The sequence below is a fragment of the Peromyscus maniculatus genome, chromosome 4 (genome assembly GCF_049852395.1).
Source record: "Peromyscus maniculatus bairdii isolate BWxNUB_F1_BW_parent chromosome 4, HU_Pman_BW_mat_3.1, whole genome shotgun sequence".
Classification (NCBI taxonomy): Eukaryota; Metazoa; Chordata; class Mammalia; order Rodentia; family Cricetidae; genus Peromyscus; species Peromyscus maniculatus.
This window is the reverse complement of record NC_134855.1, coordinates 12,842,567-12,866,420: the sequence shown is the minus strand read 5'-3', so window position 1 is coordinate 12,866,420 and position 23,854 is coordinate 12,842,567. Positions and strand designations below refer to the sequence as shown.

Here is a 23,854-nt window from a genome sequence, read left to right as displayed (position 1 = left end):
CGCCCGTTGCCCTGCCCCCTCGCGCACGCGCACTGCCGCCCGCCTACCGCGCTGCTGCCGCCTAGTCCAGGAGCTCGTCTGCTCTCGCGCGCAGGGCCAGCCGACGCGACGCCCGAGCGCCCGGCCCCGCCGCCGCGGCCCCGGCAGGTAAGAGGGTGAGGCGGCCCTGTGGGCGCGAGGCGGGCGGTGGCCACGAGGGACCGCGGGCTCCGGGATCCGCAGCGCCGCACGTGTTCCAGGGGCCTCGGGCCGGGCCCGGCGCCGCCTCTGCGTCCGCGCTCCGACCCCACCGCCCCTTGTGGTCGTCACGGCCCGCTCCTCCCACGGCACCCCCCGCTGGGCTCCCTGACCCTCAGCTGTGCGAGCTCCGCGAAGCCCACCTCGGGCCGGCGTCACTGGGCGTGGGATTCACGGTCTCTGGTCGGGGACAACCAGCCAGTATTCCCCAGGTTTCCTTGGCCACTTGGCGCCTCTCTTGTGTCGCCAGCACAGCCTTCACCTGAGTGAGTTCCAGTGCAAGTTTCTACCTGACTAGGCCTCCCTCTGGTCAGGGGCTTTGTAAGCATTGTCTGGATCAGCCAGGCAGGTGAGCACAGTGGTGTGAAGCTGGGGCTGTTGGGACCAGGGTATCCAGGAACCCGGAGAAGGATGGGTTGGAGCTCTTTGTTGGGTTGACCAACTGCAATCACCTGAGGGACTGAAACAGCGTGTCTCTCCACACTTGGGCACTCAGTGTCTGGGGTGACATCCAGGAATCTGCATTTGATTGGAGGGAGAGTGGTGGCCTCTGCCCTTCCGTGGTTAGGCTCGCTCTAGTATAAAGGTGTGTCAGTTGACCACCTCCTTTGTGGGGGGTGGAGGGCAGCCCTAAACCTCCTGCCGAGTATCCTGTTTAACATCCCTCCCTCCCTCTCAGCTGTCCTCCCTCAATCCAGCTTTCCTGTAGGCTTAAAACCTGAACACCTGGACACTCTCTGTCTAGGACTCCACCCAGTGGAATCGGAAATTGGTGATTTCTCATGTAGATGCTGGCTTCACTTGTAACTGCTTTGAACTCCTGAGCCTCTGCCTCCTGAATGCTGTGAGGCTGACTGGCTAAAGTTGATGTGGGGGGTGGCCCCCCCCCCCAGGTGGGGTTTCTCTGTGTAACCCTGGCTGTTCTGGAACCCACTCTGTAGACCAGGCTGGCCTTGAACTCGGAGATCCTCCTGCCTCTGCCTCCCAAATGTGGGCTAAAGGGTGCGCCCCACCATGCCCAGCGTGATGCTTTCACATGTTAATATTTGGCATCTTGAAGGGAGATCCTGTCCCTGGGGCGTTCCGGGGTGGGGAGGGTGGTGCTGGTGCACACTTGTTTGCAAGGTAATCCATTCACTGTTAGGTGGATCTCCTTATAAGCGAAAAGAAGCTGCTTAGTTCCAGAGCCTTCCCTCCCGAGAGACTTGCCCTGCACTGTTGCCCTCTCCTTTAACTTGGGTAGGGAGATGTGCTGGTCTTTGAAAGGGACCAGCCTCCTCAGCTCCTCCTGGTACCTGTGTGGTCAACAAAAGTGGTGGCTGTGGGAACCCATGGTATGGCCAAATTTGCATTAAGAATAAGCTCCAGGTCAGGCCTGGTAGTTGATATATGTTTGTTAGACCAACTGTATTCAGAGGCTAACACAGGAGGTTTTTGAATATCAGGTACATAGCTAGAGCCTGTCTCTGAAAAGCTAAAAACACCAAGCAGCTGGTATTTCCTGGGCACCAGGGCTTTGTTCCCTGGAGAGGCCTATGGGACCTACTCTCCTCCAATCCTTGCACCTGGACTTGAGCTACAGCAGGATATGACCTTGATGGAGCTGGCTGCAGGTAAAACAGCTTGGCTGCACCTGTGCCCTGTGTGGTGGGTGTTGTTACTGTTCCTTCCTCTAGGATTGAAGACTTTTTTTTTTTTTTTTTCCGAGACAGGGTTTCTCCTGTGTAGCTTTGCACCTTTCCTGGAACTCACTTGGTAGCCCAGGCTGGCCTCGAACTCACAGAGATCCGCCTGCCTCTGCCTCTCGAGTGCTGGAGTGCTGGGATTAAAGGCGTGCGCCACCACCGCCCGGCGGATTGAAGACTTTGAGACATGGTTTGATTTTTTTTGAGGCAGGGTTTCTCTGTGTAGCTTTGCGCCTTGCCTGGAACTCACTTTGTAGCCCAGGCTGGCCTCGAACTCAAGAGATCCGCCTGCCTCTGCCTCCCAAGTGCTGGGATTAAAGGTGTGCGCCACCACCGCCCTTTTTTTTTTTTTTTTTTAAATCTTTCATTTGTCTTAGTCTTATATGAGGTCTGTGTGAGGTTTCAGGGTTAATCTCAAAGCTGGAATTTACATCCTGCTTCCTCCTTACATTGATGACCGAGGAATCCATGGCCAGTGACATTTGTAAGCATGTGTTGGTAGCTCTCCTTTGAGGAGTACTCATTTCCCAGTCCCGTGGTGTGCTTTGTGCGATGCATTCAGGTGATGGGACCTATTGCTGCGATGGAATTAGCTGTTGCAGGCGCACACGTTTCAGGCTGAGTGCTGTCAAGCTGACTGGAATAGTTACTTCCCTCTGCACTGCAGCATGCATGTAGTTTGCAGTTTCGCTGCTGTTCCGTCCTGCCGCTCCTCCAGAGGAAACCTGTGCAGAAGTTTGGGGGCTTATCCTAAAATACACCTATGGAGGCAGTGGCCACTCTGGTTTACTCCTGCACCTCTTTTGTAGTATTGTGTGCACTGAGTCCTTGAGCTCTGTTAGCTCTTAGCATTCTAGAAAGCAGCTTTGCACCTGCAGCCTGTGAGGTCTCAGGGAGCCACTGATGAGGTGGTGGCCACTGAGGTCATACTGCTATGTTTTCATGATCAAATTCCTTAGGTGTATTTTAGGATAAGCCCCCAAACTTCTGCACAGAAGGTCCACCTCCTGTCACTTGGCCTATCAGTTTCTGTCAGAAAGCCTTTTTAAAACTGTCTAAGACACTTTGAAGTTAAAGCTCACATGCCTGCACACATCTGGATACTGCAGTGGGAAGCCTTCTTGAGGGTCAAGTTTTTTTCTTAGGCTCACAAAGGGATCAAGAGCAGGTCATCATGCAGAGCATCTGAAGTTTCTGCCTTGGGGTAGGGTGACAACTATGATCCCCAGCTTGGAGCAGCTAATTTGCTGCAGGGTTCAATGTAGTGCTCGTGTTTCTCCCTTTTACCCTTTTTCCTGAGAATCACTGCTTTTTGTTATTCGGGCGTGGTGGTCTTATGCATGTTAGGTGAATGCTCTCTCAATGAGTTATTGCAGCTCAGCCTCAACAACCTTTTTGTTGTTTTGAAATGGGGTTTCTCTGTATAGCCCTGGTTGTCCTGGAATTCACTCTGTAGCCCAGGCTGGCCTCAAACTCAGAGATCCACCTGCCTCTGCCTCCCAAGTGCTGGGATTAAAGGCGTGTGTCACCATGCCTAGCCAAATTTATTTTATGTGTGTGTATGTTTTGTCTTTTTACCTGCGTGTATGTCTGCATACCACATGCATGTAGTCCCTGTAGAGGCCAGAAGAGGGCGTCAGATTCTCTGAACTGGACTTAGAGATGGTTGTAAGCCCACTAGTGAGAATCAAACTCAGGTCCTCTGGAACAGCATCCAGTCCCCTCCCAGTTACCTTTTTTAAAGAAAGGATTTATTTATAGGCCCCATACTGTAGAGTACGATTTAGCTGACAGCCTCTTCCACTGTGACTTCCCCTTCACTGTGTCCTGCTTGGTGGGCTTCAGAGCCATGGCCACGGAGGAGAAGAAGCCAGAGACAGAGGCTGCAAGAGCACAGCCCACCCCTTCCTCATCAGCCACACAGAGCAAGGTATGTACCACAGGGACCACTGTGGCAGACAGGCTGGAGAAGTTCTTAGGGATGTTATTTCGTTAGTCCAGGCTGCTCTGCCCCTTAAGGTATGCTGCCAGTGTGAGTTCCAATCACACAGCAGTGGTCACACATAGCAGGCTGTTAGGTGCCATTCCCAGACCTAAGGTGGTGGGGATGGGGTTTAACAAAAAGTACAGTTTGCTTTGAGGCTGGTGAGGAACTTAACATGCAGACCAGGCTAGTCTTGAACTCATACAGATATGCCTGCCTCTGTCTCCCTCTCCCCTTCATGTGCTGGGATTAATTTAAAGACATACACCACCACACTTGGCCAGAAAATTACAAATTCTTGGTGTGCTGAGGTGGGGACTCCAGAGGAAGTAGGGGCTTTGAAGAGAGTGATAGGCGCACACTGACAGTGAAGGGTGACATCAGATAAGGTAGTAAGTTCTAGTGTGCGAGTTTGGAACCAGCTAATACTTAATTACTCTTTGGGCATCAAGTGAGATGACTGGGTGATGATAGTTGCCTCTGGCTAAGTTGTACTGTCTCCCACAGCCCACACCTGTTAAGCCAAACTATGCTCTGAAGTTCACCCTGGCTGGCCACACAAAGGCTGTATCCTCTGTCAAGTTCAGCCCCAATGGGGAGTGGCTGGCAAGTTCATGTGAGTATCTATCCTTCAGTCCTCTGGCTGATGGAAAGGCTGTGTGAACTTTAGCTGAGGGGGCGGGGAAGGCCGACTGTTCCTTCTTACTGCTTCCATAGGTGTGTAGGTTTGTTAGCATTCAGAATGTAATTGCTTTTTCGTATGTATTGCCACTGTACAGTGAAGGGGTGGGAGGGGGTGGGGCCCACACTTCCACACTTAGTTCACTGAGTGACCTAGCCCCTGTATTTTAGGGGAATAGCTAGCTACCTTTTCTAACTCCAGCTCCTTTTCAATTCTTTCAGCTGCTGATAAACTCATTAAAATATGGGGAGCATATGACGGAAAGTTCGAGAAAACCATATCCGGTCACAAGCTGGTAGGTTTCCTGTGAGGTGCATTGGCTGTTAAGTCAGAAGGCTAATTGACCTGTCTCTCCTGAAACTTACTCTGTAGACCAGGCTGGCCTTGAACTCAGAGATCGGCCTGTTTTGGCCTCATGAGTGCAGGGACTACAAGGTGGGCACCACCATGACCCAGCTTGTCGGGCCTGTCTTCAAGGCTGATGGGTACAGGGTCTTACTCTGTAGTCCAGGCTGGTGTGGAACTGCAGTCATCCTGCCTCAGAATCAGGCTTGCACTACCACACCTGGCTGCTTTATATTTTTAGTGCAAGCACTTTGGGCCTCCATAGGTGAGGGAGTCTAGGAAGCCTGGCAGAGCTGAGAGTAGTGGCCTTTTGCTAATGCTGTCTAGAAGATTTCCTGAGGGCATGGTGCATAGTTAGGTGGGGCTGATCCTTTAACTGTTCATTTGGATTTGATCTACATGGTGGTAACCAACTGTTTTTTCTTTCCCAAGGGAATATCTGATGTAGCTTGGTCGTCAGATTCTAACCTCCTCGTGTCTGCCTCTGATGATAAAACGTTGAAGATATGGGACGTGAGTTCTGTAAGTGACACTGGTCTTCCCAGGGGTTACCTGTAGTTGAGATGCGTTGGTTTTGGGGAGGTCTTTAGATGTGCTGGGAAGTACAGGCTTATATCTGGGGATATAGCCCCTGGGAATCACGGAGCTTGCTGTGCTGTGATTTCTCTAGGGAAAGTGTCTGAAGACCCTGAAGGGCCACAGTAACTATGTCTTCTGCTGCAACTTCAACCCCCAGTCCAACCTCATCGTCTCAGGGTCTGTAAGTGCGTGGGTCTCTCCTCCGAGGGTGGTGTGTGTGGTGTCACATACTGGAGCTCGGTGTGGGGTAGGCAGGGTGGGGACAGGTTTTGGGTCTCAGGAGCCACACTGTTGCTGCTCCTCTGTTCCTGTAGAGTCACTTTAACGTCCTGTCTCATCTTTAGTTTGATGAAAGTGTGAGGATATGGGACGTGAAGACAGGGAAGTGCCTCAAGACTTTGCCTGCCCATTCGGACCCAGTCTCAGCCGTAAGTCCTCCTGACATGTACCCTACATGAGTGAACTTATTTGCTCACATATAGCATCCAGATGACCAGAAGCCAAGACATCTCTTTGTTCTGTGTGTTGTGGTGGGTGGGTGGGGTACAGTGGGGAGCACCATGGGACACTTTGTGGGCTGGAAGGTAGATGGCCAGAGATTTTTAAGGGGGTGTTAGGGAATGAGCTTTCACAGGATAGGGGTGGCTAAGTGTAAAGGAATGTGTTTGGACAACAGAGAGCCATGCAGTGGGCACTAAACACAGGTCAAGAGAATTTTGAGTAGAGTAGCTTTAATTAGTGGGTGTGGTGGCATCCTAGGGTTTCTGTTGCTGTGATAAAACACAGTGACCAAAAGCAACCTGGGAGTGTCTTAGTTTTGGTTTACTATTGCTATAATGAAAGACCATGACCAAAAGCAAATTGGGGAGGAAAGGGTTTATTTTGCATACACTTGCCCATCATAGTCCACCATTGATGGGAGTCAGACAGGAACTCAGGCAGAGCTGGAATCTGGTGGCAGGAGCTGGTGCAGAGGCCACAGAAGAGTGAGTGTTGCTAACTGGCTTGCTTTTCATGGCTTGCTCAGTCTGCTTTCTTAGAGAACCCAGGACCAAGCCCAGGAATGGTTCCTCCATCATTAGTCACTAACTAAGAAATGCCCTACAGGCTTGCCTACAGCTCAGTGTTATGGAGGCATTTTCTCAGTTGAGGCTCCCTTCTCTCTGACTCTAGCTTGTGTCAAGTTGACATAAAACTAGCCAGTACAGGAAGAGAGGTTATTTCGTCTTTGTTTTTTTTTTTTTTTTTTTTTGGACAGGGTTTCTCTGTAGCTCTGGCTATCCTAGAACTCACAAAGATCCATCTGTCTCTGAGTCTTAGTTAGGGTTTCTATTGCTGTGAAGAGGCACCATGACCAACTCAACTCTTATAAGGAAAACATTTAGTTGGGCCTGGCTGACAAGTTTAGAAGTTTGTCATGGCAGGAAGGATGGTGGCATACAGGCAGATGTGCTGGAGAAGGAGCAGAGAAATCTATATCTGATGGGCAGGCAGCTGGAAGAGAGTGACACTGGGGTTGGCTTGAGCATTGGAAACCTCAAAGCCCACCCCCAGTGACACACTTCCTCCAACAAGGTCACACCGAGTAGTGCCACCCCCTGAGCCTATGGGTACCATTTTCATTCAAACCACCACACTTTGCCTCCAGAGTGCTGGAGATAAAGGCATGCCCCACCCCTGCCCGGGGGTATATTTCATCTATTACTTCTTATCACAGTTCCATCATTGAAGGAAGTTAGAGCAGGAACCTGGATACAGGAACTGTTACATAGGCCATGGAGGAACATTGCTTACTGTCTTGCTCTTGTGGCTTGGTCATTTTACTTTTTTATACAAGCCAGGTCCACCTGCATAAAGGTGGCATCACTTACACTTAAGGCCCTACAATCATTAATCAAGAAAACACCCTGCAGACTTTCTGCAGGCCAGTCTTAATGGAGGCATGTCCTCAATTAAGATCCCTCTTTCCAGAGGGTTTGAGTCAAATTGACAAAAACCAACCAGCACACACACACAGGTGGCATAAAACAGATGTGAGCTGCTGATGCCAGGGCCCTCTAATCTAGCCCGCATGGTGTCTGTGCTCTTGTGTTAGCCAGCTACTGTTCTGGACAAAACAAGTGACAAGTGCCAAACTAGACAGTTCATTGATATTGATGAGTACCCCCCCCCCCACCTCCCGCCCAGCTGGTCTCGAGGAGGCTTTCTGAGGATGACCTTAACCTTGTGCTCCTCGTGCCTCCATCTTCAAAAGGCTGGAATTATAGGTGTGTGCCGTCACACCTGATTGGTTCATTGATTTCTATTTATTTATTTAGGTTCTGGGTATTGAACCCAGGACTGGTGCACACTAGGCAAGTGTTCTACCATTCGTTGATTTCTATTTATTTGTTTGTTTGTTTACTTGGTGCTGGGTATTGAACCCAGGACTGGTGCACACTAGGCAAGTGTTCTACCATTGAGCTGTGTCCCCAGCCCAAATTGTGCCAATTATAGACATGGCTCAGTTAGATGCCAACTTGTGTTACAGAGAGACAAAAGCTTCCATTGTAGGATATTCACCTAGGATTCTTGAGGCCCTGGACTTAACTCTCCAGTTCCCAAGAAAGCAAGGGCTCAAAGGGTCCTGTGTCATAGCTGCCTGATGGCAGAATAAGCATGTGTCAGCATTCTGTTGACTGGCTGGACTGACACTTGCTTACTAAAGCTCTGTTAGTTTAGGGTCTTAAGCCTTTTATCCTTTGGCTCAGCAAGACCACCCATATCATGCAGTCCTGGTGTGCACATAGCTCACGTGACTTAGAGCCACTGCTCCTGTAACCAGTGTTGTCACATAGGCCCAGCTTGACTAGGGCTGGCTGCCCTCCCTCTGGGGTTACATAGGGGCACAGTGAGGTTGAACTCATTTCCGTACTGAGGGTTAGCTGAACACTACTAAGAAAGTAAGTTTGAGGGGTGTGAGTAAAGAGAGCTGTGTGGATATGGGTCAGGAATGGCTATAAGAGACAGGAAGAAGGTCCCATCTGGTCTCCTACAGGAGCTTTGTGCAAGTTGAACTTAGGAAGGCAGCAGGCGTAGGAAGCAGACCAACAGCCCCTGGGTCAGCTGGACTCTGCCCCCTGGGGTCTTCTGTTTTTTGGGTTTTTTTTTTTGGGGGGGGGTAGATTATTAAATTTGATGTGTATGAGTGTTTCCTTCTGCATTTATATGAACCATGTGTGTGCCTGGTGCCCACAAATGTCAGAGGACATCAGCTCCTCTGACTGGAGTTTTGGGTGGTTGTGAACCGACATGTGGGTGTGCTGGACCAAACCGGGGTCTTCTGAAAGGGCCGCAAAGGTTCTTGTCTACTGAGTCATCTCTTCAGTGCCGCCCTCCTCACCCTTTACAAAATTAGTTAAGTAATTTAGAGACGGAGTCTCAGTATGTAGCTCAGGCTGGGCGGGAACTGGCTGTATAGATAGACCAGGCTGGCCTCAAACTCATAGCTGCCAGCCCCTGCCTTCCCAATACTGGGATTAAAGGTATAGGCCGCCATACTCAGCTTTGGCCTTCAGTTTAAATACCCACCCTTTGCTGGGCAGTGGTGGGGCACGCCTTTAATCCCAGCACTCAGGAGGCAGAGGCAGGTGGATCTCTGTGAGTTTGAGGCCAGCCTGGTCTACAGCGTGAGATCCAGGACAGGCACCAAAGCTACACAGAGAAACCTTGTCTCGAAAAACCCACCCTTCCTCATGCTTTGCTTTTAAGTGATACTGGGACCGCCTAACTGCTGTCTGGTTGTTACTATCTGGTTCAGAAGAGCCTCTTGGGTATCTATGTACATCTATATTCCTGGGACCCACTTTGGGCCAACACTTGTCTGGGTACCCTCAAAGCTTTTTTTTTTTAGCACTTCTATCAAAGAGAGGGTCTGTTGGCACAGCTTTTCACACTCACAGGATACTTGAGCTAGTGGGTCTGGTAATGGAAATTTAATTAATGCCCCTTTGGATGCCCCTCAGAGTTCACCACCTTGGTTTAGGCCTAGCCTCAACTGAAGCTTCTTCCTATACTCTCTCCCTAGCTGCAGCCTTGGCCTGTGTGTTGTCATTGTATTGATGGGACCCTTAACTATTTGCTGTGTCTCACCTCTAGCATAGTCCTGTTAATTGGTCCAGGGTGGGTCTGGGTACCATGTGGGCTTGCTATCTTGCTTTTCTCCAAGGTGTTAGCTGCATATTAGCTGTGTGGAAATAAGTGTCAGGTGCCCATATCAATTCCTTACCCCCTTAATGTCTTAAAAATCTGTTTTGTGTATTAAAGATAGGAATGAATGTGGGTAGTTGGATTATCTTGAATTAAGGAAGGAGATCTAAGTGGTTGACAGTTACAGTTAATGACTGTTCAGGATCTGGCACATACTTGTCAGCAGTAAAAAGTGACCTCTGTGGTTCCAGTGCTGTAGAGTCCTGCTTGGTCTGTCAGGTCTGTGATGGCAAGAGTCCCTGAAATCTGAAGGTTGGTTGTAAGTTTTTGTACATATCTGTGAACCTAGCCCTTAGGAAGTTGAGTTGGAGTATTGCTTAAGCTTATTGCCACACCATACATTGAGAGTTCATCTGTAAAAAGGTTTGTCTTTGGCCACACCTGCCAGAGACTCAGTGAAAGTTACAGAAACTCCCGAGATAGACTCAGCAGGGCTAGAGAAGTAGCCCAGTTGGCAGTGTTTGCCCAGCCTGCACCACAGTCCTGGGTCCATCACCAGCATCGCAGAAGCATAGGCACATGCATAGGCGTGGTGTTCTACGCCTGTACTCCCCGCGCTGGCAGAGGCAGGAAGATTAGGGGTAAAAGCTACAGCTACGCAGTGAGTTCAGAGTCAACCACAGCTTCACAAGACCCTGTCTCAAAAATAAAAAGGAAACACTAAGTCGGTTACAAGAGGGCCTAAAGTCTCCTAAGGGCACCAAGGGGCTCCCAGTGAAATTTGCATAGTGGCCTGAGTCTCATGGCTGGTCTGTCCCATTGAGCATCTGGTGTGGCAGTGATCTAGGTATCAGACACTCAGGCTTAGTGAGTGAGCACCAGAGCACCTGTGGACCATTCCAGAAAACCAGCTGTCTCTCCTGACTTGAAGGTCTCGCTTTTTGCTGGTGGGAAAGGTGTTGTGGTTCCCCCTCCCATCCCCAGTTGTATTGGCCTTGTTGGGCACCCAAAGGGAAGGTATGTGGTGAGTTCTGTGGGCAGGATACCACTCGGATCCAGAGCCACATGCTGCTGATTAGGAAGTCAGCTTCTTTTCCTCCTCTGATTTGTAGGTTCATTTTAACCGTGATGGATCGTTGATCGTTTCCAGTAGCTACGATGGCCTCTGGTAAGTGATAGTCTTCTTCATGTAGTGAACAATTGTTTATGGCCTATTGTGCTGTTGTTCCAGCTCTGTGGTGCAGCAGAAAGAGGGGACATATGCCTCAAATTCTAGAAGTCTGTGCCCCTCTGGTTGCAGGTCATTGACAGACGTGTGTTACATAGTTCAGTGGGTGAAAAGCTTTTATAAGGAGGTGGTAGAGATGACTGAGAGGTGAGACCACCCAGGGCAGAGTGAGAGCTGTGAGCTTTGCATTCCCCTGAGTGTGCTATTTCACAGTTGTAGAAAGGAAGTATAGTGGCCCTGTCCACAGATCCCATGGATTCTGAGCAGGTGAACCACCAGATCCCATTGTGTGAAAGAGGAAAAGCCCGAGGCGTGGTCTGCAGAGCTTCCAGCAGTGGATGGCAGTGTAGACCTGACTGCTGGGTAGAAGTGCTCAGGGTTCTTTAGGAGACAAGGGAGAGTGTAGGTCACAAGAGGCAGACAGGCTTAGGAATAAAGTGCTAGTTGTACCCTGAGTTGGAGATCATAACTCTGTGTTGAGCAGAACTAGAGGCTGATAGAGAACAGAGTGAGTCTTGTGTGGGTGAGTGAAGCATGCTGTTGGTGTATGGCAGGGTTGATGGGCTGGCTGAATACCCTCACTAAAGGCCATCCATGGCTTTGAGGTTAAAAAGACCTTGGATGCATTTAAATACACCTAAAATTAAAGATACCTAAAAGGAAGTGTTTGAGCGGGCCAGGTGCCTGACATCTGTGCAGCCAAGAACTGATTTGAAGATAGGACAGGGCAGTGTGGCCTGGAGTGAACCAAAGGAACTAGAAACCTGTGGGTCCCCAAGCAGTACTGTGACCAAAAAGCAGAGAGTGATATCTAGACATAACAGAGACGGTGGCTTAAATTTTACTAATTTTTTGTGGAGCTGCAGGTGGAACCGAGCCTTGCAGTTGCTCAGCCTGAGTTTCATCACATTGACTGAACAGGGCTGGGCTGGGATTTAGTGAAGCCACTTGGCAATATTATTTGTTTACTGCACATGTACAGAGTATTGAGTGATGTGAACTAAACATTTTCTTTCTCTTTGGGGTGGCACAAACTCTAGCAAAAAGACAGTTCTTTCCAAAGGAAGATCAGTTCACTACGACTTGTTTCAGTGTTGCCAGTCCGTGTGTGTTACTCTGCTGTCACTGTCATTGGCAGAGCAGCCCCAAGACCTCAGGGGGAAGCACACTTGAAACTTGAATTTTCCAGAATGAGTCCAGAGCACAGGAGGTTGGGGAGATGGTAACAGGAGAACCACAGGTCTGTGAGAGTGGGTTGGCTGGAGCCCCAGAGGCTAGTCTGCAATCAGCACACAGCCTCCTCATGAGGCTGGAGATGCTGATGGGAGATCAGTACCTGAGCCCTGGCTGTTGTCTGCACCTTACTCTGCCCAGAGTAATATGGTAATAGCATTTGGGGCTGTGGTTACCTAGGTGTGCTATAGCACAAAGTCCCCCCGTCCTGGGCCCTGTGCTTGTCACTAGTGGCCAAAGTAAAAGCCATTGAGACCATTCCTCTGTTTGCCACAGAGAATAATACCAGGTGGCAGCGATGCTAGAGAGAAGTCTGGGGGCACAGAGCCCCTTTCCCCCCAAGTGTCCTGCCCCCCTGGCACCTGAGTATGTTGACCAGCCTTTAGTGCTCGACAGTGACCTAGAACCTGGGGTAGGCATCAGACCATGTGTAGACTTGGCTTTAAGAAACTTTCCAAAAAGTTAGAAACAGTTTATTGAAGAAGCTGGCAAGAAGGAGCTTAGAAAGTTGAAAGGAGCACACCCTCATCCCAGCACTCGGGAGCAGAAGCTGGCACAGTTGAGGATTTGAAGACATTAGGGCTGCATGGTGAGACCTGTCAGAAAGGAAGACAGAAAAGGTGGTGGAGTGCAGAGAAGTAGGAACCACTGTGAAAGGCGTGTTTGATAGGTAAAGAGCTAAAACCTAGGACTCAAAAGTAAAGATGAGCAATAGGGAGGTGGTCCCCTGAGTTCGGAGAGGACAGGAGCACCAGCAGTGCACTGCTCTTGACCCCTCTTTTCCTAAGTGGACCCTGGAGATGTGATGGAGGCAGACACCCTAAAGAGAGCCGGAGGAAGTGGTTAATAGTCTGAGATTATTCTTGGGGTCCTGGGATCTTAAAAATTATTAATCAATTAGTTTATTAGAGACAGGGTCTCCTTTTGTAGCCCTGGGACTCAAATGCAGACACTCACAAATAAAAACTAAAAAGCCACCTATGTGGTCCTCCTTCCCTTGCCGTATCAAATTCTTGCCATCCTCATTTGTCACTTGGAAAGTGTAGGTAAGCATAAATACTTGACAGTTGTCCCTCAGCTAGTAAGTGACAGACCAGGATCCCCTTCTGAGTCAGCTGCGCTGCCCAGCCTCTTGCTGTCTGATTTGTGGGATTATCACACATTTACCAGGTTTTAAGGTGACTGGTTTTTTTTGGCCTGGAGTTAACCAAGAAGATGATGGAAAAAGAGCTCTGTTGACAATTAAATGCTAGGATATTTAGGGATGCTTTGATAGGAAAGGGGAGGAGCCATGGAGAATGAGACTGCTTGAGCACACACCCTGGGGAGTTCAGGATGGAGTTACAAGTCACCATCAGTCACTCTGAGCATGTGTGCCAGTAGGTGGTTGGGTTTCAGAATGTTTTTGCTATTGTACAAAAGCGAATTAAAAGAGGCCAGCAGGTAGTGCATGCCTTTAAGCCTTTAATCCCAGCACTGAGGAGGCAGATCTTTGTGAGTTCAAGGCCAGCTAGAGGTACATAGTGAGACTCGCAAAAAAGAAATCCACAGAGGATTCCAGTTGTGGCAGCTTACATCTGTCATCTGGGGATGAGGATCAAAAAATAAAAAAGTGCCTGCAGAGAAGTGTCACCGGGCATGTGCGTGTGCTGAGAGGACTGAGCAGAGGGGGAGAAAGGGCTCTTGCTTCTAGACCAGACTAGCTTGTCCCAAGAGTGGAGACTTGGAGGAGATGTGGAGAGGCTGCATGTGGGTGTGTTGGGGATTGCCTCACTTTGGGGAATGGTATATGGGGCCTGGCCTGGGTAAGATTTAGATTCAGTGAGAGCATGGGGGGGATCTGATTGGGAAGAAGCCTAGCAAAGAGCCAGTGTCCCTGCTTCAGGGTGCTGCTGAAGAAGTGTGGATTGTTAGCAAAAGTCATAGACCTTTGTATCTGCAACCATGTCAAAGCCTGGCATATCCTCTCTGGGATGGTGATCTGAACAGGTTCCTTGTCATAAACCTGTGGGGATATCCAGGAAATGCTACAGTCTTTATTTTGTAACAGCTCAGCCCTCTGTGGGATACACTGGCCATTGGTGGCCCTTAAATTAGAATGTAGAGAGGACAGGCATCTTTTTTTGTTTGGTTTTGGTTTTTCAAGACAGGGTTTCTCTGTATAGCCCTGGCTGTCCCAGAATTCATTCTGTAGACCAGGTTGGCCTCAAAGATCTACCTGCCTCTGCCACCAGAGTGCTGGGATTAAAGTGGGATTAAAGGAGTCCACTACTACTGCTTGGCTTTTTTTTTTTTTGAGACAGGGTTTCTCTGTAATCCTGCCTAGAGGACAGGTGTCCTTTATGCCAGGTTGGGAGACATTCTGGGTCAGATGAAGCCCACCCATGTGTGCACATGTAGTTTTTGCTCAGTCTCTAGAGACAGAGAGTAATTGTTGTGTGCAGTGCGGTGCTGTGGGAATTGGAGAAGTGCCCTCCCAGAGCTCGGTGGGCCTGGTGACAGCACTCACAGCAGTCTGTATTCTCACATATTCTATTCTTGCTTGACAGCCGCATCTGGGACACTGCCTCTGGCCAGTGTCTGAAGACGCTCATAGGTGAGTGCTCTGTTCTGTCTAGTGGGGGGTGTGGAGGTGGGTAGAGGAGGGTAGGGCAGGTTTTCCCCGGCCTGCCATGTCCTGGTGGTCCTTATAGAGTATCTGTTTTCAAGAAGTCATCTTTCCCTTCTGTCCTGCGCCTCCTTGCTCTGGAGGGCTCATGGTATGTCCACCCTGTCGTCCTTACTGACTAATAAAGCTGCCCATGGAACTTCCTCCCCCCACCAAATCTCTCATGCTCACATGGGATCCTAGGAGTGCTTTACATTGTTGAATAATGTCCTTCATAGCTATTTAGGGCCCTGCACTTTCCACCTGTGCTCATCAGCCTCAGCCTGCCCCTGGCCCCTTCCTCCCTGGAGTTGGGGATACATGCTCACCTACTAGGGTACTGCAGGGTAGGCAGAATGTTGGGAGCAGGACAGGCCTGAGCTCACAGGTGGGTGGGTGGGTAGGTGGGGTGTTGGAAGGGTGTTACTTGGCTTGGCTGGAGTTCAGAACTTTAGGTCAGCAATGTGAAGGGTTGGCAGGCCATTTTTTGTCTGTCCACCTTTGGGGGTAGCTAGGCTGTTGTGATGAGTTGCTACCTCCCTAAGCTGTTAGGAAAACTAATGTGGCCATTCTGGCCTGCCGGATTGCTTGGATAGAATGCCTGAATTGGCAGAGAAGACAGGAGCTCATTCTCAGTTGGAGTTAGGTGGCCAAGCAACAAGCATGGGCAGGATGGCTTCTGACATCTCTGGCCTGCAGATGCCATGTACACCCTTGTGTTTCTCTGTGCTCAACTTCTTAATGAATGCTCACATTTCCCACCCCACCACTACCATCACATGTGTGATGTTCTCTCCAAAACAGCCCCTTGCTGTAGCTCTAGGTGGGCTTCATGAGTTTGAGGACACAGTTCACCCTGGGATAATGGCTTTTATGCTTTTCTTGCTGTGTGGGGCCACCCTTGGCTTCCTGATTTCTCAGAGCAGTCACAGATGTCTGGTAGTAAGGTTGTCCTGTCCCTGCCACTCCCAGCCATCTACCAGGGACCTCTCTGGTGCTAAGTCATGCAGCAGATACTGCAACAAATACCTAGTGCTTTGTGTAACCATCTGCTACCCTGTGGGCAAGGGTATTATCCTTGGTTCACAGGGTAGCATCTTAGGTAAAGAGGTCAACTAGCTGGAAAGCTGCATAGCAAGCCCAGTCATCCTTTGGTGTCTGTGGGAGAGGGACCTTATAGATCCCAAGGTTCAGATGCTCAGGTCCTTTGTTTGAGATGATGCAGCATTTGCATGTGACTGTGCACTTCTTCCTATGGTTTAAATCTTGAGGTGGTTTAAAATACTGGGTGTATGAACGTAACATGCCAGGAGGCGGTTGCTGTACTGCACTGTTGGGCACTGCTGTACTGCAGGTACGCATCCAGTTTAGGTGCAGCCATCATAGGCAGCTTGAAGAGGCTGCCCCAGGGTGGAGAATGCTAGAGTTAACTGCACTCACTTACCTTCAGCAGTTGTTCTAGGGAACAGTCAAATTCTGTTTGGTTTTGTGGGGTTGTGGGCTTGTTTGTTTGTTTGTTTTTGTGACAGGGTCTCAACTGTGTAGCTCTGGCTGGCCTAGAGCTTGCTTTGTAGACCAAGCTGGTTGTGAACTCATAGAGATCCACCTGCTTCTGGAGTGCTGGGATTAAAGGTGTGCAGTACTATGCCCAGCAAATTCTGTGCTTTAAAAAAACAAACAAAAAACCTGTATTGTGTGCCCACAACCCCTGCACCCCCCAGTACACACATGCAACACATGTGTGTTTCGTGGCACATATGTGGAGGTCGGGGACAGCTTTCAGGAGTTCGATCTCTTTTCCTACTATGGGTTCTGAACTCAGGTTGTCAGGCCTGTGCAGCAAGTGTGTGATTTGTATCGCCAGCCCTGGGTTTTTGTTTTTGTTTTTCAAGATTTTTGTTTGTTTTAAATTTATTTTATATCCTGGCTGTAGCCTCTCCCCTCCCCAGTCCTCTCCTCTCAGTCACTCTCTCCTATTCCCCCCCCTCTTATGTCTCCATCCAGAAAAGGACAGGTCTCCTATGAGTATCAATAAAACATGGCATATCAAGTTGCAGTAAGACTGAGCACCTCCCTATATATTAACAGCCCTGGGTTTTGAAACTTGTAGAATATTTTATATCACTTGTTGGCTAAACTTTGGTCTGTGGTGGGCAGCCAGGTACAGGGCCAGGATTTAAATCTGGGCGGTAAGCCCTAAACTGAGATAGGCAGGCCTATTTGGGCCAAGGTCTGTTTCTTTTCCCCATGTCTCTTCAGGTTAAGAAACTGATTCTTTTTTTTTTTTTTTTGGCAGAGGGTGTATTTCAAGACTGTTTTTCTGTTTATCCCTGGCTGTCCTGGAACTTATTCTGTAGACCAGGCTGGCCCCAAACTCAGTGATTTGCCTGCCTCTGCCTCCCTGGTGCTGGGATTAAAGGCGTGCGCCACCACCGCTTGGCTAGAAATTAAGATTATGATTAGGACTTACTCAGCACAGGTCAGTGATGTTTCTCCAGGGATCTGTTTCAGAGGTGACCTGGGTAAGGAGCACAGGTACTGTTCCATGTTGACTGAGACTGAATTAATGGCCTTATCTGGCCTCACTCTCTCGTGTCCCTTTCAGTGTGTGTGACCAGTCCCAAGGAATCAGTCCCCCTGCGAACCCCCTGTGGTAATGCGTGTGTCAGGATGCAGCCGTCTTTGTATGCACACCTTAGGGCCTGGTAGGCTTCCTTGGCTGGCCAGGCAGGCACACCCCAGGACACACCCCTTCTCACCCTTCCACTATGAAGGAGGATATGGCATCGTTGTGCCTTGGAAAGCAGCTTTTATGTGGGCAGTTCTAGGAGGCCTGGCTCTTCAGCAGTGCAGCAGTCCCCCTACCTCTCCTTACCAAAAGCTGAGGCTAAAGTCAGCAGCCTGGTCTTCAGCAGGCAGAGGCGCGACCATGATGAAAGGAGGCCTTGCTTGACTGAAGAAAGGGTGTCTATAGGACTACCCTAGGCCAGGCGGCTTTCTCCAGGGGGTCCGTTCAGCTCTGCTGGGGAGCTTTGGGTCTCCTTTCACAAGTGGTGAAGCCTTGTATTGGCAGGGCACTGGGGTGAAGCCTTAATGTGAATGACCAGGAAGGTGATGGGAGATGGAATGTCAGGCTCTTGGAGGGCCTTCAAGGTCATGGTAATAGTACAGGTGGCAGGGGCCTCACACAGATGTCCTGCATGGGTGATGGGGAGCTGTCCTGCCTCTCTACTCTGCCAAGAGTCAGCCTGTCTTTGTTCTGTGTAGATGATGACAATCCTCCAGTGTCCTTCGTGAAGTTCTCTCCAAATGGCAAATACATCCTGGCTGCAACTTTGGACAAGTGAGTGCTTTAACACAGCCTTCATTGGTGGAGTTCCTCTCCTGTTGTGTTGTGTTCTTCCAGTAGCCTAGTTAGGGCTTTTACATTTGTGCATTAGAGCTCAGCCCTGGACTGTGGGCTGAGGAGCAGAAGAAAGGCTGACTGTCCACTCCAGCTAGTTCTAATATGAGAAGGATTTGAGGTCTAGGCTGTTTCTGCAAGGCAGATTTTCTACACAGAGGTGACGCAGGACAGGTGACCTCTGAAGGCCTTCCTGGGCCTCTGAGATCTTGACTTTTGGTTTGTTTGCCTTCAGTGCAGGGCTGGAGCCCATGGCCTCACACAGGTGAGGCTGGCTTTAAAGCACTTCTCAGTCTCTGAGCACCTTCATGTAGCAGAATCTCACTGTCACACATGCTGACCCCTTTCTAGGTGCTCATTTAAGCTGGCACACTGTATAAAGTCTTAAAGGAACCCTGCCTGGTCACCCCTTCTGAGAGCTGCTTGATTGGCATTATCCTGGTTAGCCTACCACTTCTCCCCATGGTTGGCATGAACTTTGTCCCAAGGACGAGCAGAAGATGCTTATCATGAAGTTTGTCCTGGATGTTTCTGGAGGTTTTCCACATTCTGCTTGTGGCCAGCCACTGGTTTTGGGAAGATAGCCTGCAACCTCTTCAGTCTGTCTTTGAAACTACAAGTACTAGGTTCCTTATGTTTGCTCTTGTGTGTCATGGAGTGGCTGAACGTCCTGACACCCATGGTTGTTGGGAAATGGTGGCATCAGAGGCTGAGAATGGCTAAAGATGAGCTGCCCCTCACTCCCGCTCTCTCTCTTTCAGCACGCTGAAGCTGTGGGACTACAGCAAGGGGAAGGTGAGCTTCAGGCACTCGGAGGGCCTGGCCTGTGTACCAGCCCCAGGTAACAGGTTGAGGGTGGTGCAGCAGACCCAGGAGTTGAAGCAGAAGAGACTAAGAGCCGTCTTCTTTTTAAGCAAGTTTGGTACAACTGCCTTTAAAGACATGGTGTTGTGTGAATGGCTAGTCTGCAGGTCAAAGTTGGGGCCTATGGCTCTGTCATTGTATGTGTCTAGAATATTTTCAGAATATATTTAGGCAGTAGTTGGATATGCGTGCCCAGAACTTGGAATCCTCTGGAATGAAAGAGGACCACAGAGCTAACAATGCACACCCACCTTTTCAGTGCCTGAAGACGTACACTGGCCACAAGAATGAGAAGTACTGCATATTTGCCAACTTCTCCGTGACAGGTGGGAAGGTGAGTCTTCCACTGAGCTGCTCTTCCCCTGCCAGTTCTCTCCTGAGAAGCCACCCATGAAGGTGGCTTCATGTCTGGTTTTTATGTATGACTGCAGGCCAGAAGAGGGCACCATATCATTACAGATGGTTGTGAGTCACCATGTGGTTGCTGGGAATTGAACCCAGGACCTCTGGAAGAGCAGTCAGCGCTCTTAACCTCTGAGCCATCTCTCCAGCCTGGCTTCATGTCTTTATGAAGCTTCCCTGAGCCTATGGAGCAAACCCATACATCCCCTCCTGGATGGAACTGTGGTGTCTTGCCCTTGAATCTGGTTGAAGATCTAAGAGCAAGTGGTGACTGGATAGAAACTCAGACTCACCGAGGGGTGGCATGGGAGGCATTTGGCATGTCCCCAAGTTGAAGGAACAAGGGGTCAGAGTGGTGCCAGGCAGCTTGCCTGTTGCTCCCTACTCAACACATAACTTACTGGTGTCTTGCCTGTCCTTGCTGGCTGCCTGCTGTGCTGCTGCAGTGGATCGTGTCTGGTTCTGAAGATAACCTGGTGTATATCTGGAATCTGCAAACCAAGGAGATTGTGCAGAAGTTGCAGGGTCACACAGGTGGGTGGAGCCACCCAGGGGAGTCTCTCAGTCCTCCGAATGCTTGGTTGTCTCTGCAGTTTAGGGGCACACAGGCAGGAATTGCTACTCTGTTCTGCCTGCCATCCCATCCCTGCAGGCCTGAGAGGGCATTCAACTAGCTTGGAAGCAACATCAAGGGCTCTCGTCTGGGGTCCTGGGCCTGGTTGGTTATAGATGTTGACTCATATCTAGGCCTCCTGGGAATGTAGCTTGTTTTCCTCACTGGAGACCAGGCATGTGGAGACTGACAGCTGCTGGCACTGCAACCCAAAAGTGAATATGGACAGTGTCTAACCTGCACGATGAGCGGCGTTTCCTGGAGGCTCCATCCCCTTTCAGGGATGCTGGTTTTCCATTTCCTAGGCATAGCTCAGCTTTGAGTCCAGCACCTGATTCTGAGGTGTAGTTCTGGGTAACCTCACTCATTTTTCTAGCTGTTCCTGCCTGTCCACTCTCTGTGTGGGGCAGGGATAGCATGTGCCCCTCTGCAGCTCTTCTTTCTGACAGAGCAGTTGCCCTCATCTGGGAGTAGCTTGGTTATATTTGCTGTGGTTCCTGAGCACCCAGGGAGCAGGTAGAGTCAGTGGCCCTCAAGTGCCCAGCCCAGGGGTATGGTTACCTCTTGCTCAGGGAGAGCAATCTCATGAAGTTTGTGTTGGTGGTAGGAGGCAATGGGAGTGGTCAGCCCTGGGACCAGGGAGGAGGGCAGGAGACAGGAATGAGGACCCTGCTGGATACCCACGAAGTTCCCTGTGCCCAGCAGATGAAGGCTATGGGGCGTGTTACTGTAATTCCTGGCATTCTGAGTACTCCCCGAAAGCCCTGGGGTGCTGCTGTGCTCTTGAGGCCAGCAGGCGTGTGTTGCGACTACTGCTCCTGGAGTGCCTGACTCACTCTTTTTCAGACGTCGTGATTTCCACGGCTTGTCACCCGACGGAGAACATCATTGCCTCGGCAGCGTTAGAGAATGACAAAACAATCAAACTGTGGAAGAGTGACTGCTAAGTCCTGGCTCCATAACGACTTCAGGAAGCCGCCTGGATTGGCAAGAAACACATGTGGGGCAGAGGTGTGGGGCCAGGCTAGGTGACAGGCCTGGTGCACCTCCTCTCTGAAGATGTCGGGTCAGGGGAGTGCACACTACCGAGTCTTGATAGCCACTGTGACATTTCTTGCCAATTCTGTCCCTGCCTGGGGAGTTCCTGGTCTGTTCTGTGCTCAGAGGCAGCAGATTTTTAATTTTTTATTACAAGAGTGAGTTCAACTCGTCATGGGTTGTTTTCCCCAGTAATTGTTCTGTATCTTTTTGGTATTGTATTGCCCAGTGTACACTGGAGCAGGACCTGTAGCCCCATTCCCGTTCCCTGCCTCCAGCCTTGGCCTGCTTGTTCACGTTCCCTTCCTGTAATAGTACCCAATGTGTTTCCAGGACTTTCTGGAAACATAGAAAGGTTGTAAGTTGTATCTGCGTCAAGTCCCTTTGTATTTTCGGAGTTGATAGGTCAACACTGACCTCTCAGTGGTTGCACAGTGTCCTCTTGTCACTGGTGTCACTCAGTAAGCTACACACACTGTAATAAAAGGTGGGTTTGGACCCTCTGTGGCCCTGAGTTCAGACGGGAGCTCATCTGCACCTGGCTTTTAGAAAATTCCCCCAGGGCAGGGGTTGGAAAGATCTCTGGGAACATGGATCCTTGCTGTGCCTCTTCTTTCCCAATGGCTTCTGTGGGCACTGAGTGTTTGAGAGGAAGACCTTCAGTTGAAAAAGAGTGGAAATCTTGGACAGGCATCATGTGGGGTGGTTCTGGTCCTCCATCGTGGGTGAGGCTCAAGGTCACCTCTGCAGGAGGGAGGGGCTCATTGTGGTGCTTATCCCAGCAAGTACAGCCTTCTCCCTTGGCCACTAAACCCACCAGCCACACAGTCCCTGCCCCAAATGGATCCTCTATTCCCTGGCTTCTGTGTGACCAAGATTAGGAAGAGGTGATGGCCAGGCTCAGAGCTGCACGGCATTTTAACAGCTGCTGGCTATACCCAGGATGGCCTGCCATGGTAACAGAGCACAGAGGCTCTGGATATTTCTGGTCCAGATGGTTGGGTGAGGCTGCTAGGCACAGGCATTGCTCTGGAGAGGTTCTGGGTTTGCTCTGGCTGCCACAGCCTGCATAACCAACAGGTCTCTATGAACCCAGGTTGTCCTGGTCTGTGGTTGCTCTGCTTTGACTTTGCTGAGGACCTGTCCTCAGCTCATGGTCTAGACAGCCCTTTGTTGGCCACTCTATCCTGGCAAGAATCCTAAAAGATGTTGGAAAAGGTACTTCCTACACACTCCTGTGCCCTGCTTTTGGGAGACGATATGCACATGGGATTAAAGAGGGTGGCTTGTCACTGACATGGGTCCTGGGGCCTGTGGCATCTATTGGATAGATGTGCCTGGGTTCTGGTCAGCATTGTGGGCATGTTGCTGTGGGGTTTCTGGAGGGGTGTTGAGGTCCTTCCAACTGTGGCCTGGTGTGCAGCCCCCTCCTGAGGGAGGGAGCTTGCTTGCCATGCTGAGCACAGTATCCCCAAGTATAGTTTATTTTTTCTACAGTTGAACTCTGTTGTAGATTTATGTAAAAATACATTCTCTTTTTGGAAATAAAAGATTTTCATGTCTTGTAATTTTGTCCCATATAACTTCTTTTAAAGGAATTCATTTTGTGTATATAGATATGTTGCATGCGGGAGGTCAGAGGACAAGCTATTGTTTCCTCCCACCTGGGGAGGAGACTCTTCACTAGGCTTGGTGCCAAGTCCTGTTACTTGTTGAGCAGCCACTTGACTGACAGTCTATAAGAATTAGCCGGGCGGTGGTGGCACACACCTTTAATCCCAGCACTCGGGAGGCAGAGGCAGGCGGATCTCTGAGTTTGAGGTCAGCTTGGTTTGCAGAGCAAGTTCCAGGACAGCCAGAGCTACACAGAGAAACCCTGTCTTGAAAAAAAGAATTTCTTAAATTTTTAACCAGGCAAGGTGATGCATGCTTTATTAAGTTAATGAGTTCCAAAGAGAAGGAAACAGGAAGCTGCTGGGAATGCACAAAGAATGTTTGTGGTAAGCATTTAGATAATGAACTCGGGAGGTCTGCAGTTGAGAGTCACCCTGTAATCCCAACACCAGATATAGTCAAGATTAGCCTGGGCTATATAGTGAGACCCAGTCTGAAAAGCAGCCTGTATTAAGGTTCTCTAGAGTCACAGAACTTAGGGAATGAATCTCTCTCCACACAAACATACATGTATGGAAATTTATTGGAATGACAGGCTACAGTCCAACAATGGCTAGTTGGGAAAGGAGAGTCCAAGAATCTAGTAGCTGCTCAGCCTCACGAAGCTGGGTGTCTCAGCTGGTCTTCTGTATATGCTGGAGTCCTGAAGAAGTAGGTTCCAATGCCAGTGAATGTCCCACCAGCCAGCTCCCAAATAATGAAACAGACTTATTATGAAAGTTTGGCCTATAGCCTAGGCTCGTTCCTAACTAGCTCTTATAACTTAACCCATTTATATTAGTCTATATTTTATCACATGACCTTACCTCTTCCATCTTGCCCCTCCTCTTTCCTCTCCTTGTCTCCTGGTGTCTCCTGCATACCTTGACTCCTCTTCCTTTCTCTCTCTGGAAATCCCACCTATACCTCCTGCCTAGCTATTGGCTGTTCAGTTTTTTATTACGGCAATCACAGCAGTACATGTTCATACAGTGTACAAATATTCCACAAGTGAAGGGACGGGTGTGCTGACAAGGCAGGGGCAAGCAGGCCAAGACCAAAGCCGCCTTCCA

At 49.8% G+C, this 23,854-nt stretch overlaps 1 protein-coding gene across 4 annotated transcripts; it reads left to right on the top strand.

Moving 5' to 3' along the window:
- On the top strand, positions 1-22,696 carry Wdr5 (WD repeat domain 5). Of its 4 annotated transcripts, none has more exons than XM_076569143.1 (14): positions 1-147; positions 3,684-3,852; positions 4,414-4,522; positions 4,810-4,883; positions 5,366-5,455; positions 5,604-5,693; positions 5,857-5,940; positions 10,813-10,868; positions 14,711-14,757; positions 18,076-18,151; positions 18,973-19,006; positions 19,335-19,409; positions 19,924-20,011; positions 20,937-22,696. In XM_076569143.1, exons 2-14 carry the CDS (start codon positions 3,772-3,774, stop codon positions 21,035-21,037), a joined length of 1,005 nt encoding a protein of 334 aa, XP_076425258.1. In that variant the 5' UTR covers positions 1-147; positions 3,684-3,771; the 3' UTR covers positions 21,038-22,696. The 4 variants fall into 4 exon arrangements, with proteins under 4 accessions (XP_076425258.1, XP_076425257.1, XP_042130994.1 ...); XM_076569142.1 differs by having other exon boundaries at positions 36-147; positions 3,768-3,852; XM_042275060.2 differs by lacking the exon at positions 1-147 and adding an exon at positions 493-586 and having other exon boundaries at positions 3,768-3,852.
- Positions 22,697-23,854: the final 1,158 nt, after the last annotated feature.